Source organism: Ovis aries, chromosome 14 (genome assembly GCF_016772045.2).
Source record: "Ovis aries strain OAR_USU_Benz2616 breed Rambouillet chromosome 14, ARS-UI_Ramb_v3.0, whole genome shotgun sequence".
Lineage (NCBI taxonomy): Eukaryota > Metazoa > Chordata > Mammalia > Artiodactyla > Bovidae > Ovis > Ovis aries.
The window spans coordinates 25,946,789-25,964,071 of NC_056067.1; the positions used below are offsets into that span (position 1 = coordinate 25,946,789).

Genomic DNA, 17,283 nt, shown 5'->3' on the forward strand with positions numbered 1-17,283 from the left:
AACAGTATAAAATGTTTTTATAATAAAAATACTTTTAATGCAAACCAAAAATTACTCAAGTATTAAAAAGCTGAGTAGGAAAATCAGGCTTGATTTTATTTTTCTGTATTTTACTCATATAGTACCTTTTTAAATATTTACTAATTTCTTTGGCAGCACCGGGTCTTAGCAGCAGCATGAGGGATCTTTGATCTTTAGTTGTAGCATGTTGGAGCTAGTTCCCTGACCAGGAATCAAACCAGGACCCCTGCGTTGGGAGTGTGGGGTCTTAGCCAATGGACCACCAGCAAAGTCCTCATATCTTCTTTAATAATGACAACAAATATTTTCAAAGAAAATAACAACTATAGGAGTTACTCTCTAAAGGACATCGTAAAATCCTGACTAAGGGGGCAAATTAAATTCTCAAGTTGCTTTTTCACCTATAGCATAGTAATACTAGCCAGCTCATTCACATTTACAGATTTCATACATCTAAAGAAAATCTGATAAATATTCCTTCTTCCTACTTGTCAGCAGAAGAAAGAACAAAAGGAACACAATTCCTGTCAACCTATTTAAGCCACAACAAGTGAAAAGTGTTAGTCACTCAGTTGTGTCCAACTCTTTGTGACCCCATGGACTATACAGCCCACCGGGCTCCTCAGTTCATGGAATTCTCCAGGCAAGAATACTGGAGAAGATCCCTTCTCCAGGGGATCTTCCCAACCCAGGGACTTAACAAGGGTCTCCCGCATTGCAGACAGATTCTTTACTGTCTGAGCCACAGTGGAAGCCCCTAAATATTTATAAAAATAAATACTAGGCAGCTAAGAACTGCAGTAAGCCTTTACCTATCACCAAAGGAAATCCAGAGTCAAGAACTAGAACCCTATTCCCATCCCAGTTCTAAATTTCTTACCATTCTCAAAGTAAAATAGGGGGGGTTATCTGAAAGGTACCAGTGAGGCCACACTTGTCTAAAGAAAATCTGTACACACTGAAAACCTCAGCCCAAGGCTAACACCAAACATTCTAGCATCAACATTCAAAATTAATTATTAAATAATTTATTCCTTCTTTCATTTCAATTCAAATGCACTTGAACACTAAAGGTTAGGTATAGGAGACAGAGACTAAAGGACAGTCCCACACTTTGAGGTCTCCAGAGTAGAGAAGACGATCAAACCAATTATAATATACTATTAAGTTGACCACATTGAGCCTTGCTGGGGGAAATCCAGGCAGTGCCACCATATTTCCCACTTCAAGGTAAAGTTGTAGGTACCCTTCCAATTGGCTCCTTCCGTGTTCGTCTAAGCTGAATCATATTACCCAAGAACACATGGTCTTTCTGAGGCAGCCCTCATACAACAACATGGATACAAAGGTCAAGCCATCTGGGACCCCCAGGGGACCACTGTGATATCCATTCCAGCTCTCCCTGTGGAGCTGGCCAAGATTTTTACTGAGTTTCCACCACAGTTCTCCTAAATTACCATATGACCCAGCAATTCCATTCTTTGGTATATACTCTCAAAATTTAAAATAAACATCCATCCAAAACGTGTAAATGAATGTTGATAGCCACAATATTTACAACAGCCAAAAGTGGAACCAAACCTAAATATCCAGATGCATGCTTCAACATGAATTAACCTTGAAAACTTACACTAGTGAAAGAAGGCAGAAACAAAATGCCTCATATGGTATGATTCCATTTATATGAAATGTTCAGAAAGGCAAACCCATGGAGGCAAAAAGTAGGTTGGTGGTTGCCAATGGCTGGAGGTAGGGAGAAATGGAAAGCAACTGCTAATGGATTCAGGTGTTTCCTCTTGGGGTGATGAACATTCTCGAGTTAGATGGCGACAGCCAAACAACTTTATGAATATACTAAGAACTAGCAAATTTTACATTTTAAAAGGATCAGTTTTATAGTTTGTGAAGTATATCTCACTTTTTTTAAGGCAGAAAAGAAAACGGGACCGACTAAAATCAAACAGACCAGATTCCTAAGCTTTATAGAAAAATCAAAATCTGTGAATCCTAAAATGTAGAAAAAAGCAATGAAGTAAGATCTCTTCTATATATTAAGCTGAAATCACTAGAAATAAGAGGCAAAGTTATTTTTCATGCAGCATACCCACATAAATTTCCAATTTTTCTTCACTGTATTCCTTTACTCATTTCCTTCACTCATTCCTTTAATGATGCTTGCTTTCTCACTAGTTTACTTACATGCTGTATTTCCTGCTGGCTGGCTCGGTAGTTTTTCTTGGTTAAATTGTCCACCAGGTAGCTGATTTGAGACAAGGCCAGCGAGAGCGAGTCAAGATTCATTGCTGGTTGGGGCGGAAGCAGGCGGCCGAGCCCGGCGCAAAATCACCATTATTCCCCTTTAGTCACCTCAGAGGCAGGTTACTGCTTTCTTTGTAATCAGCCTGTATCTGGTGTCCGTACAGTGTCTTCAGTTCTTTTTTACCAGGAGTCTTACTCTGTTCTGAAACATGGCACCTATTTAGAATAAAAAAAATTTAATTAGGTAATTTATTAGGATTAAAAGAGGTTAAATAACTCTCCATCTTAAGACCTGAAATACCACCAAGGACCTTTTAAAAAATTATGATGTCTCAACCATTACTGATAAAAAGATGCCAAGTTTGAAAAATTAGGTAGGGGCAGTATAAAAAGAAAATACATCCATCCGCTTCAAAAAAGATTGTATTTTTAGCAAGATGTCCTGTAACACGAGGCTTCTCCTTTAACAATTTCAATGATAATTTACACTACATCCTTTAGAAGCCACAAGAAAGTATTACCCTAAAATTAGGGCTCGTGGAAAGAAACATTCATCTGACATTCTCAATCCCTCTTCCCACACTGTCTACAACTTATTTATAGATTCCATTTATTCACCTTACTACTTATGTATTGCTTCAGAATCAGACAGTAGTTTGGTTTCAAAGCTGTATTTTAGAATATATGTTTCAGTATTTGAACAGCTGACTTAAAAGTAAATTAAGGGCCCTAGAAACCAAATTTCTTCCTGCACTGTTCAAACTTCTCAGTAACAGAATTTAGAAAGGCAACTCAAAGCAGCAATATAGCTAAAATGACAGGGTGCTTATCATTTTATTAATTCCAACCACCTGCTGAGTCAGGAACTATTCTGTATCACAACACACACAGGGCTATTCTGTATCACAACATATACATACACACACCCCCCCAACTCCAAGTTTTTAAGAATTCACCAAGCACCACTGCTGACAGAAGAATCTTTGAATGCAAGGAGCTGAGCTTATCCACAGCTTCACCATCAGAAATCTGCTCATAACTTCATTACCATCAGAACTTACTACGTAAGGTAAAGGAAATTCATGAAGATTAAAAATCCCCTTGGGAAAAAAATAAAAATAAAAATCCCCTTGGTAAGGGCATTTAAACCTTTAATAACTTCTTAACAATGTAGAAAGCCTACCCTGCTTTGTTCTGTTTTGTTTCTACCTATGCTATTCTTCTCTACATCTTTCTGGGGAGAAAAAAAACAGTAAGCGAATCTTGGGGACGTAGCAAGGCATTTTTGTTTATTCTAAAGTAATGCCATATAAGAAGTCAAAGATAAACTGATGCTATCTATCCATTATATGTAACTAACATGCTTGCTATAAATTCTTAGAGCAAGTTGTTTCCTTCATATTATGATGATGGCATATTTCACCAAGACTGTTAACATTATTAACTGGTACAACCTTTTCTGAAACTCAAATTGGCAATATTGTAGAAAGTGATTTTTGCATTACTCCAAAAACCATAATTCCACAATTAAGACTGTATCTTTTGATGTATATTACCTCAAGAACTCAAAGGAAACAGATTTTCAGTGAAATACTGTGTATCACAGCAAATAGAAAAAGTAGAGCAAAAAGTAACTGCTTAAATATGAAGAAATACAAGAAGAAATAAATTAAGAAATAAACCAGGCCAGTGGTTAGGACTCTCACTGCAGAGGCCCAGGTTTCATCCCAGGTCAGGGAACTAAGATCCTGCAGGTGGGGGTGAGGACATAGGAATTTTTGTTGAATAAGTATTTAATAGCTACCTCTGAGTAAGAAGGTAAAGTGTGGAAGACTGCCTTTTATATCTTCTTTAGTTTCTAACATTGTTTTCACATAAGTATGTATTTTATTTTCCACCTTTCTTTTTCAAAGAAATGTTTAAAGAAAAGTCAAAGAAAAGGGGGGAAAACCCATCAGAAGGGTAGGTAAGTTTAGAATAAGTAGATTACTTGAGATTTTGGTAAAATATCAGCCAAAGGAACTAGAGGAAAAATGAACAGAGCTACACATATATAACACTGGTTGTTTCAAGAATCTTCATATCCAAGCTAAACCAGGCAGCTTATATACAGGTCATTTCCAGAAAAAAAAAAAAAAAAAAGTCCAAGAAACCACTCAATAACCTCCCAAGTTCAAAATAAAAACTCTAAGTCAGAAAGTCCTTGGCTAAGATGCCTTCAGATAACATTATCATCAGAACTGTGTGACTAAAAGGGGCCAAAAGAAGACCTCTTTATTAAAAATCTAAAATGCTCATTTTGGGGGATTTTTCTGGCAATTCAGTGGTCAGGGCCTATCACTTTCACTGCCATGGTCCCAGTATCAATCCCTGATCAGGAAACTAAAGGTCTTGCAAGCTGCATAGTACAGCCAAATAATAATAACAGTAAAATAAAATGCTTGGTTTTAGTGGCAAGTATAAATCAAAGTATTTTTAATTTTTATAAGTTGTGTTCAGTTAAAACTGTATTATTCAAGGTCTTTCCTGGTGGTCTAGTGGTTAAGAATCTGCCTCCCAATGCAGGGGACACACGTTCAATCCCTGGTCAGAGAACTAAGATCCCACACACCATGGGGCAACTAAGCCCTCAAGCCACAACTATAGAGCCCACACGCCGCAACTACCAAGCCCTCACGCTCTGGAGCCTGTGCTCCGCAACAAGAGAAGCCCTTAAGCTGCAATGCAAACCCAGCAGAGCCAAAAAGAACCCTAAATATGTATTATTCAAAGTATAGTATTCGTATGAACAGTAGTTACTTTACACTGTATTGCTGTTTAGTTGCTAAGTCATGTCCAAATCTTTTTGTGACCCCATGGACTGAAGCCCACCCAGCTCCATGAGATTTCCCAGGCAAGACTGTTGGAGCAGGTTGCCATTTCCTACTCCAGAGGATCTTCCCAATCCAAGGATCAAACCAGTGTCTCTCTCTGCGTCTCCTGTTTTGGCAGGCAGATTCTTTACCCCTCGCGCCACTTGGGAAGCAGGTTTACTTGTGGCACAGCACAAATCCAGCAAAGTAAGTGTTCACTGACCTTCCAATAAAATGAATTCCTGCTTACTTTGGCACTTCAAACTATATCTTCTCTTCTGACATAAGCTCTGTAACAAGGGTTACAACTTTTTCGCATTAACACCTAAAGACTACGAAGGAGGGAGTTCCCTGGCAGTCCAAGGGTTAGGACTTGGTGCTTTCACTGCCGGAGGCCAGGGTTCGGTTCCTGGGTTCAATCCTTGGTCTGGGAACTAAGATCCCAAAGCTGCAAGGCATGGCCAAAAAAAAAAAAAGAACTGCAAAGGATAAAAATACTACTCTAACACACTTTTCAACAAGTCAGTCTTCATTACATAAGCAAGTTAATGCATTAAACTAACGCCCAATTGAGCCCTGACTTTATGAGATCTATTAGTAGGGTGACAACATCATTTATTAACCAAACTAGGATACTTCTGAAAATAAAGGGGTACCATTAACAATTTACACCAAGACAACAGGTATAAACTAGGACATGTGATCACCTTAGCCATCCAGAAGCCTTAGAGAAACTGATCCGTCTGTCCAAGTTACACTTTTGTTAATCTGTTTCTAAAATGCCATGTCACTGGTCTCTTCCTTAGTCTCCTTTACCAGCACTTCCTCTTCTGACCTCACAGTATTGGAATCTTTGGACTTCTCTACATTCACTTTCTTGATATACTTCAGTCTTACAATGTTAGAAACTATATATAGCAATAACTTCTATAAATTCTATCTCCAACCCAAATTTCCCTCATATATCTAGAACTGTGTTATATAATTTCCTAATGAAAAACATGTTCAAAACTGAGCCCCTGGGATTTCCTTGGCAGTCCAGTGGTTAAGACTCCATGCTTCCACTGTAAGGGGCATGGGCTCGATCCTTGCACCTGTCTTCCCCATCTCAGTTGATACCAACTCCTTCCTTAAGTTACTCAGGCCAAATTCTTAGATTTCCCATTCACTGTAATCAGTCAAAAAATTCTTTTGGCTCCACTTACAAAATATATGCAGAATCTATTCATTTCTTACCACAGCTATAACCAAGAATCATCACCTCTCACTGGGATTACTATGTTAACCTCCTAACTAGTCTCCCTGTTTCCACCCTTGCTCCACACCAATCTATTCTCAACACTAGAAAAGGACTTTCCAAATATAAAACACTCAGGTCATCCTGTGCTCAAAACCCTCCAATGACTCAGAATGGAAGCCTGAGCCCTTACAATGGCCTATGAATAAACACAGCTTGAGGGAACCCAGCCACTGGTGCTGCTCTAGCCTTCTTCTTCACTCCCCTCTGCTCAGTTCCCTTTAGCTACAGTGGCCTCCTGGCTGCTTCTCCAGCATACTCTTACCTTAGATTCCTCTGCCTGGAACCATCTTCTTCCAGATGCCAATATGGCTAACTACTTCAAGTCTACACAAATGTCACCTTCTCAGTGAGTATTACCCTGTCTAAATTGCAATCCCGCCCCGCCCTTCACACCAGTCTTTTTCCTTTCCACCTTATATCACCAAACATGGGTAACATATTTGCCTATCCCTTCACATGAAAGTGATCATAATTGTTTTACTGTTCATCAACTTATTACAAGCACTACATGGCCCATACAAGGAGTTAGTTCACTGCATATCTGAAAAACTATAAACTGAAGCTTAGGATTTTGCACTTATATTCCAACTCTACCAAAAGGTATGACAATCCATTGAAATTTTCCTAGTCAGAAGTACAATCACATGCAAGTAAATGATAGATAACTTTTAATTTAACTGCCTCAGTAACTGCACTATTAAGTTGTTAAGACCCTTCCAATTAACCTTTAGCATCATAATGTATATATAAATTGGGTCACAATGTCTTTATAGGCCATCTTTATTGAAATAGATAAGTGCAAAACAATAAAGTGTCTTCCAACAGTTTTCCTTCAAAATGTTTAGATGTTAAATTACTTCAAGATCACTAAATCTGAGAGTCTAAGATACTCCTCAACTGTAAGGGATCTGTGGCCCAGGAGCATTTCATGTGCATACGCAGTGCCTAGTTTTGGTCTCCATATATATCAGGGACTCAAACTGCTAAATAATTACTAACTTCAGGGACTTCTCCAGTGCTGCAGTGGCTAAGACTCCACACTCCCAATGCAGGGGGCCAGGTTCAATCCTTGGTCAGGGAACTAGATCTCATATGCTGCAATTAACAGTTTGCAGGCCTCAAGTAAGAGTTTGAATGTTGCAGCTAAAAAAGATCCCAAATGCCACAACTAGAAGATTCCACATGCTGCAGCAAAGACTGTAGATCCCACATATTGCCAACTAAGACTGGGTATAGCCAAATAACAGCAAATTAATTTTTTAAAAATCTACCAAGGATAAAAGAAATCTACCAAGGATATGGCTATGTAAAGATTAAAACAGCAACTTTGGAAGACAAAGATTTTAAAAGTGTATTCTTGGTATTTTTCCTAATATTAAAGATATTAGAAACAATATATGTATATATACATATGTATATATATTGCTCAAAGTATATATGTATATTGTCTATAGTATCTTTTACACACACACACACACACACACACACACACAGCAGTAAAAGGATTATCTACCTACATCCAATGGAATCCCACCCAACATGTGAAATAGACATTTAAAATGTAGTTCTGCTATAAACATCCACTACACAGTGCAGAATGAAAAGCTTATAAAATGGTACGTAGAAGTCGAACTTATATAAAATTGTTTCTTGAATATCCAATCTAAGGAATACCAGGCAGTTGTGGTTTACAGTTAATCTTTTAAGTGTTAACATAAAAGAATATTCATGACACTGAGTGAAAAGCTGCAGTACTCTGAACAGCATGATGCCATCGCATAAACACACCTATGTTTACATGTGCAGAGAAAACAAGCTACAGATTAACAGAGATTAGAGAGGCTTTCATTTAAAATTCCATTTTTTAAAAGTCCACTAAGAAATCTATACATGTCACACAGGTAACATAACACACACACAGTATTATTCACTGCAGTATTTATCATAGCAAAGGAATGGTCATGAGTTGGTGACTGGAGAACAAACATCTCGGATAATGTACAAAGTATTCTACTCTTTGTTTAAAGCTTTAATTTCTATAAATGCTACTTTTTATTTTGTATATATGCACACATAAACACAGTTGCTTTTTTTTTTTTTTTGCAAAAAATACATGGAAAGATCAGCTATTAACTAATAAAAAGCTACCTACACTGGAGTGGGTGAGAAGTGGGTAGTAGACAGGAATCAGAACAAAAATTCACTGATTATACCTTTTATATGGTTTTGACTTCTGAACCATTATTTACATCTTTGATATTTAATTTAAAAAAACAAACAAAAAGAATAAATGAACCTGAGTATCAAGCTGATAATAAAGAACACAGTAAAAACAAATATTTCAACTAACACAGTATCCTGAACATTCTTGATGTAGAGTGGGATATATTTTTAAGGACAGAAAGAAATCAAAGAAATTTGACTCAACAGGTTTACTTTCAGCACTTAATATTTTACTGCAATTTTATGCTACATTTATATATTACTGGATACAGTAAATAAATGAATAGGCATCCAGAATCATTACAGATCAATGTAGTAAAGATCAAAGTTTAGTTTGACAGAAAACACGAAAATTCCATAAAGCAATTATCCTTCAATTAAAAAATAAATTTTTTAAAAAGATAAAAGTTTTTAAAACCTGAAATATTTTATTTGAAATTTAAGTATCAACAGGAACTCATTTGAAAAATTTCTGGGACTTCTACAGTGGCCCAGTGGTTGAAGACTCCATTCTCCCAACAAAGTGGGCCCAGGTTCAATCCTTGGTCAGGAAACTAGGTCCCACATGCTGCAAACTAAAACCTAGCGCCACTAGGTCTTAACTAAGACCCACATGCTACTAAGACCTAATGCTGCCAAATAAAGAAAAATTTCCTGAGTCTAATAAAATATATTAGATTGTACAACAAAAACTACAAGACTTTGTTGAAAGCAAGCATAAGAAAAATAATAGTAATAAACACAGGAAGGACAGTGTTACTTAATACTGTTAAAATGTCCAAGCAACCCAAAGCGATCAATAAATTCAACATAATATCAAAATTCCAATGGCCTTTTTCATAGAAAAAAAAATTCTAAAATGTTTATGTAACCAAAGGATCCTGAATAGCCAAGGCAATCATAAAAAAGAACAAAATCAGGCCACAACAAACTTAAAAGCTTCAGTATAACCAAAGAATAAAATGAAAAGACAACCTACAGAATAGAGAAAATATCTGCAAGTCATGTATCGAGAGGTTAATATCCAAAGTTTATAGAGAACTCATACAATTCAGTAAGAAAAACAAATATGACTTAAAAAAATATTTAGACTGTGGGAGTTCTTTGTTGCAGCATCTAAAATCTACTTTCCCAACCATGGATTGAACCCCCTACCCCTGCACTGGGAGCTCTGAGTCTCAGCCACTGGACCCAAGTTCCAAATCTGATTTTAAAATGAGCAGAGGAACTAAGAGGACAAAGAAGACACCAAAACAGCTAGCCAACATTAAAGTGCTAAACATCACTAATCCTTGGGGGAAATGCAAATCAAAAACAGGGTATCACCTCACATCTATAAGGATGGCTATCAACAGGAAGACAAGAGGGGTTAGCATGGATGTGGAGAAAAGAGAAGCCCTATATACTGCTGGTGGAATTATAAACTTGTTCAGCCACTATGGAGAACAATGTAGAGGTTCCTCAAGATATTAAAAATAAAACGACCATATAATCCAACAATCTCACTTGCATATACATCCAGAAGTAATGAAAACAGGTTATTAAAGATATTTGTACTCCTGTATTTACTGCAGCATTATTTTCAATAGCCAATATGGAAATAACATAAGTTTCTGTCAGTGGACGAACATATGAAGATGTAGTACATACAATGGATCCTTGAAAGACACAGGCTTGAACCGAGTGGGTCCACCAAACGAAGGTTTCACGAAGGTTTTTACACTAAATATGTACTATGGCATTATATGATTGTGGCTGGATGCCAAACTGCACATGCTGACACCAACTACAAAGTTATACATGGGAATTCATGCCCCTAATTCCGTATCATTCAAGGGTCAACTCTGTATACTATGGAATTCTCTTCAGCCACGAGGGGGAAAAATATCCTGCCATTTGTCCCAACGTGGTTGGGTCTGAGAACATTATGCTAAGCGAGATAAGTCAAAGACTATGACTTCCCTTCTATGTGGAATCTTTAAAAAAAAATAAAAACTACCATCAAACTTATACAGAGAACTGGTAACTGACTGATGGTTGCCAGAGGTGTACGCATTAAGTATGTGAAGGTGGTCAAAAGGTACAAGCTTCCAGTTATGAAGTTTAAGTCCTGGGGATGTAATATACAACATGCTGACTATAGTGATTAATAGAATAAATCTGAGAAGTCAGGAAAAAAGGAAAAAAAAACAGACAACAACTATGTGTAATAATAAACATTTAGACTTGTGATCATTTTGAAATATATGTAAATTTAAAATCATTTTGATGTATGCCTGAAACTATTATGATGAGTATAACTCAATAAAAAATAAGTTAAAATGTTAAAAAATCAAACTTGAAAAAACACAGTGGAATGGTGGTTACCAGGGGGTGAGGTAATGTATGTTTAAAAGGTACATACTTGCAACTAGCAAATAAGTCCTAGGGATCTAATACACAGTACAGTGATTATGGACAACAAAACTGTATAATAAACATTAAACTTATTAAGACAGTAATTGTTCTCACCATAAGAAATAATTATATGATATTGACAGATGTATTAGCTAACATTACAAAGGCAATCATATTACATTATAAATGTATCAAACCAGTATGTTATACACCTTAAACTTACAATGTTATGTATCAATTCTGTCTCAATTTTTTAAAAGTCCTAGAAACAGTGATACCCCAGAAGCAAGGAGCTCATCTAACTTCTGGATCTTGGTTTCTAAATACTAAGAAGAATAAAGATTCCTTGGAGATATGACTAATTCCAGGATTTTTAAACAAGGAAGACGCAAGGTGAGTTTGGATCATCCTGTGACAAAAATGGGAAACACTCAGAAGTTTCAGGGGGATAATGCCAGAAAGACACAAGAGCCAATTAAAAGGACTGTTACTAATGCTAGGTCTATTTGAGCACTAGAAGGGACTTACGAACAATGTTTCTATAATTTACCCCAAATGCCACATCACTTAGAAATGCTTGAGGGAACAGAACATCGAACACACATTTCTGAATCCACCCTGGTGATCAAATTTGCTTTTGGCAGCCACAAATTTCTTTCTATGAATTCTAAGTTCTTCATGTGTGCAGATGAAAATAAAATCCAAACAGTTAAGCATTCTGACATAGTTAGAAGATTATCCAATCTGTAATTGCAGTAAGCTACTATGGGTAAAAGTTCCTTCCAATAAATCACAGGGTAAAAAAAAATTGCTTATGACTGTAACACAGTGAATGAGAATTCCTGAATCCATGATTACACTTAAAGAGGAAGGACAAGATGTACCTCGTACAGAAAGGTACTGGCTAACAAATTTTAAAAGTATAAAAGATTAAGTTGCCATTTTGTAATAACGCTGCCCAGTATAAAAACCAATTCAGGCAAGAACCACCAATAGTATAGGGCTTCCCTAGTGGCGCAGCAATAAAGCATCTGCCTGCAATGCAGGAAACGCAGGTTCCATCCCTGGGTCAGGAAAATCCCAGAGAAGGAAATGGCAAACCACTCCAGTATTCTTACCCAGAAAATCCCATGGACAGAGGAACCTGGCAGGCTATATAGTCCATGGGGTCACAAAGCGTTGGACACAACTGAGCATGTACACATGCATATGGCAGAAAGTCTTAATCTGTAGGAGATGCATGCTGAAATATTTGTGATCAAATACTTCAGTAAAAATATAGAAGTGTAGAGAAAATAAACATGGCAGAATGTTAACCTGAATCTAGGAAAATGTTACAGGGTTGTTCACTGTACTGTTCTTTTTTCTGTACATGTGAAAGAATTTTTCTTAACAAAACTGGGGATGGGGGCATGTATTACCTTCATCATTATAAGCAGGCTACCATATGATGAGATTTCCAAAAACTGACTTTGTACTCAAGTTGTATTTAAATTTTTACCAAATAAATAAATAAATAAATTTTTACAAGTACATGGTAATTTTACAAAGTAAAAACTTTAAGGTAAGTTTAAGCAATTATTTTTAAAAATTCAAAATTTAAAACCATTAAGACCAATAAAGGGTAAATGACCTTGAATAAGTGACTGAACATATATGCTTCCCCCTCCCGATGTGTAAAATGAGGCCTCAGCTATACCGTGTGTGCGTGTGCGTCTGTGTATCTGCAGTACTCAAAATGCTGATTCCTAGGGCTTCCCTGGTGGCTCAGTGGTAAAGAATCTGCCTGCCAATGATGCACGAGACATGGGTTCAATCCCTAATTCGGGGAGATCCTACCTGTCAAGGAACAATTAAGTCCATTTGCCCCAACTATTGAGCCTGTGCTCTCTGTCTCTCCAGTTGTTTGACTCCTTGCGGACTACAGGTTCCTCTGACCATGGAAATTTTCTAGGCAAGAATACTGGAGTGGGTTGCCATTTGCTCCTCCAGGGGATCTTCCCAACCCAGGGATGGAAGCCCCATCTGTACTTGCAAGTGGATTCTTTACCACTGCACCACCTGGGAATCTCTCAGCTATACCAAAGCTTTCCCAAAAGGGTTTATCCTTAAGGTATAGCAGAGATAAGGATTTCCAGAGCCCTCATGGGAACAACAGAAGGTACCCATCACAAGCACAGTAGATGATGCTCTTTCACCTCAACATCAGCTTTAACAGCTAGCTGAAAAGTAAGCAACTGTCAATCTTTTCGGTGGAGCTGCTGGAGAAGTTTACATACCACATACCAAGAAGGGAAAACAGGCAGACCAAGTTGTGACTGACTGGTCTCCATGATGATATGGTAAAGCTGAGTCGTTGGCTCCTCACAGGAGCAACTGAAACCCTTAAATCTCTTGTCTTCTCTGTTCAAATGGCATCCAAAACAGCTGCAATGCTGCTATGCACACAAATTCTCAAATTAAAGTGACATCTTTACTTTTACATCATTATTTTTAATGTTGGGCTCAAAATACATTCACATTTTTCTAAAAGTCAGTACTAAATAAAAAGGACAAGCCTTTACCTTTAAGCACTTCAATTTAAAATTTTTTAATGTCTTAAAAAATGCTCTGAATGTATCATATATTTACATAAGTGAAACTTCTTGCTGATGATGATTGTCAATAATTTGGAGATTAAAGTATGTGTAGCTCTTTCAAGCATAAAACCAACATAAATCTTACTATAGCAACAAGATCAAGTTCATTAAACTTTGAAAATATTTTTAATTGGAAAGTTTCACTATTATTATTCCTTTTTTATCAGGATTATACAAAATGTCAAATGATACTTTTGCAGTTTACTCCACTATACTATACCATAAGAATCATCTTCTAGAGATGGCCTTCCTATTAATTCACAGTTGAGCCTAACCATATACCATGTGCATACTTTAGATGCTACAGAAAACATAAAAATAAACACTGACCTCAAGGGGCTTAACAGAATACAGAATTTACTGCGATGCTTGCAACAAGGCAATCGTATATAAGGAGTGGGAGGGGAAAAAATGCTGATTCCTGGGGCTTCCCTGGTGGCTCAGTGGTAAAGAATCTGCCTTGCAATGCAGGAGACATCCCTGATTCGGAAAGATCCCACATGTCGAGAAACAAGTCAGTCCATTTGCCACAGCTACTGAGCCTGTGCTCTAAAGCCCGGGAGCTACAGCTGCTGAGCCCACATGCCACAACGGAAGCCCACACACCCCAGAGCCTAAGCTCCACGGAAGAGAAGCCACCACAATAAGAGAAGCCATCACAATGAAAAGACTGCACACAACTACAAAGTAGCTCGCACATCAAGGAAGACCCAGCACGCCAGAAATAAATGGAATTCTTTTTTAAAAAGCTGATTCCTGGGAATCACCTAGCAGTCCGGTGGTTAGGACTCCCAAGATTTCACTGCTGTGGGCCCAGGTTCAGTCCCTAATCAGGGAACTAAGATCATGCAAGCTGCATGGCTTGGCCAAAAATGATGATTCCTAAACATTACCTTACACCAAAAGAGTCAAAATCTTTGGGCAAAGAGAACAGAACACCACGTTTTAAACTCTGGAGATGGGTTTTTTTTGAATTTCAAAATTACAAAACCACTGATTTTACAAATAGCTCTAGGATTAGTTTAAGAAAAGTATAACTTGACACAGTTTGTTGTTGTAACATAAGGAAAGTCCCTCCCACTGATTCCTTTTTTGGCTAGACCAGAGACATCTTTGTAAAGGTAATTTGGTTATTCATAGCAGAGGCCAGCAACCTTCACAGTATCACCTAACTTGCTTGCTCTAGGTTTAAATATGGTATCAACAGGTACTTTGAGAAGCTCCCCCCCCCGGAAAAAAGCCAAATAGACTAGGCCCAAGACTATCAGGTTTACTGAACCCGCAACTTCCATTATTAAAAACACACAGAATTCTTAGGTATACTCTACTAATACCAAAGTCTGACCTTGAAAATTCTTCTCTAAGTCTTTTTTTTAGGCTCTGCCTGCAATAGCCTTTAATCGGAGGATAACTGCTTTGCAATATTGTTAGTTTCTGCCATATATCAACATGAATCAGTCATAGATACATATATGTCCCCTCCCTCCTGAACCCCCATCCCACCCCTCCAGTTTGTCACAGAGCACCAGTTAACATCATTCGGCAAATTCCCACTGGCTATTTTACATATGGTAGCTGACTCATTAGAAAAGACCCTCATGCTGAGAGAGACTGAAGGCAGAAGAAGGGGATGACAAAGGACAAGATGGTTGGATGGCATCATCAACTCAATGGACATGAGTCTGAGCAGGCTCCAGGAGACGGTGGACAGGGAGGCCTGGCATGCAGCAGTCCACGGGATGGCAAACAATCCCACAGGACTGAACAACAACAACAAAGGTTTGTGTCAATGTTACTCTTTCAATTGTCCCTCCCTCTCCTTCCCTGACTGTGTCTACAAGTCTGTTCTCTTTACTAAGTCTTTTAAAAGTAGCATTCTGACTAAAAGAGGCTGAGTTGAGCCTTCTTTTCTCATTCCTTTCCTTCGATTATGAAAATGTTCTACAACTGCACAGTTCAATATGGCAGCTACGAACATGCAGCTACTGAAATGTGACTAGTGACCAAAAGGCTCAATTTCTAAAATATTACTTAACTTTTACTAATCTTAGTACAAAATTAGGGACTCCCCTGGCAGTCCACTGGTTAAAATTACGCACTTCATGTGCAGTGGGCTCAAGTTCGATCCTGGCTGGGAAACGAAGTTCCCCTGTGCAGCACTAAGCCGCGTGTGGGCAGCCATACTGGACCAGCCATACTGGACAACGCTGTAAAGTGCTATGGCCCATATGAATCAGAGCAAGTATCTACTCTTGCATCCAGAAGCAACCAATACTAATTTTCCCAGATGTCCCCCTTTTCACTTTGGTTTCCTTACGAGAGCTCACTTCATGACCAACTAAACCCTTATTGCTGTTGTTCAGTCGCTAAGTTGAGTCCAACTCTTTTCGATTCCATCCACTGTAGCCTGCCAGGCTCTTCTGTGCGATGGATTTTCCCAGCAAGAATACTGGAGTTGCCATTTCCTTCTGCAGGAGATCTTCCCAACGCAGGGATCAAACCCGCCCTAACTTAAAATATATATCCTGATGTTTAATACTTCTCCAGTAGGCAGGGGCTCTAAATTTACTGTGTACAGCTCCAAGTCATTCATCCAAAATGTTGGCTCACTTATTAAAATTCTAGTTATAACTACCGTGTATATAATAGGATAACTTACAGAAGCATAATCACAACAAATACTTTAATATTAGAATTATTCTAAGCATTTTACCTATAGCTGACCCTTAAACGAGGGTTTGAATTGGGAGGGTCCTCTTCTATGTGGATTTCTGTTTAATAAATGCATACTACAGTACCACACCCAAAGTTGGTTGAACCTACAGATAAAAACTGTAAAGCTGCCCAAGAGTTTTTTATTGCAATGGAGTTGGTGCCCCAGCTCACACATTGTTCAAGGGTCAACTATGTCAGTTTATTTAAATCTGGTAACTTGTTGAGGAAGATATTATCCCAACTTTAAAGAGAAATAGCTGAACTTGCAGCTACTAAGTAGAATAATTATGAAGACATGGTAATAATAGGGTAGGAGATACAGGATTTAAAAAACACAACTTGCATTATAACTTCCAAATAAGTATTTTAAAGAATCTAATTGTTTTAATGCCATTTCCTGATATAAGTATCGCCAATATTACAGAAAATGATGAATAATAAGAGCATATGCCGCACAGTGTGGCCAGAAAGTAAAAAAGTAGGATAACTAAATTTGAATTTCAGATAAATAATACATCATATAAAAAAAAAAAAAAAAAGAGCTTTAGGGCCCTAAGCCCCCTATCTCTGCACTTTGTCTTTTAATTGATTCCTTCTTCATCCAGGAAATGACCAACTCTTTAAAAAACTTACTGAGAGCTGCCTGGGATCCACCAAAAGGGCACTGGTTAAGCAAATAAAAAACTGGAATATTATGTAATACTAAAAAAAAGAGCTACCTAGAAAGACTGGAAATATCTATTAGGGGATAAAAGCAAGCTACATGTGTGTATATATCCTTATATGCAGACTATCTAGAAGAATACAAACAGTAACCATACATGAAAAGTTGGATGAGAGAAGCTAAGATGGCAATTAACCTTTTTATCCCCACTGA

General features: G+C 37.7%; 1 protein-coding gene across 15 annotated transcripts in view; it reads right to left on the reverse strand.

Annotated features, from left to right (window-relative positions):
* Positions 1-17,283, reverse strand: part of CNOT1 (CCR4-NOT transcription complex subunit 1) — an 83,855-nt gene that overhangs the window by 54,014 nt on the left and 12,558 nt on the right. For all 15 annotated transcript variants that reach the window (XM_060398360.1, XM_060398356.1, XM_060398361.1 and 12 more), the window contains exon 2: positions 2,221-2,496. In XM_060398360.1, coding sequence (XP_060254343.1) covers positions 2,221-2,322 — 102 coding nt within the window. In that variant the 5' untranslated portion in view covers positions 2,323-2,496. The remainder of the gene's footprint in view (positions 1-2,220; positions 2,497-17,283) is intronic.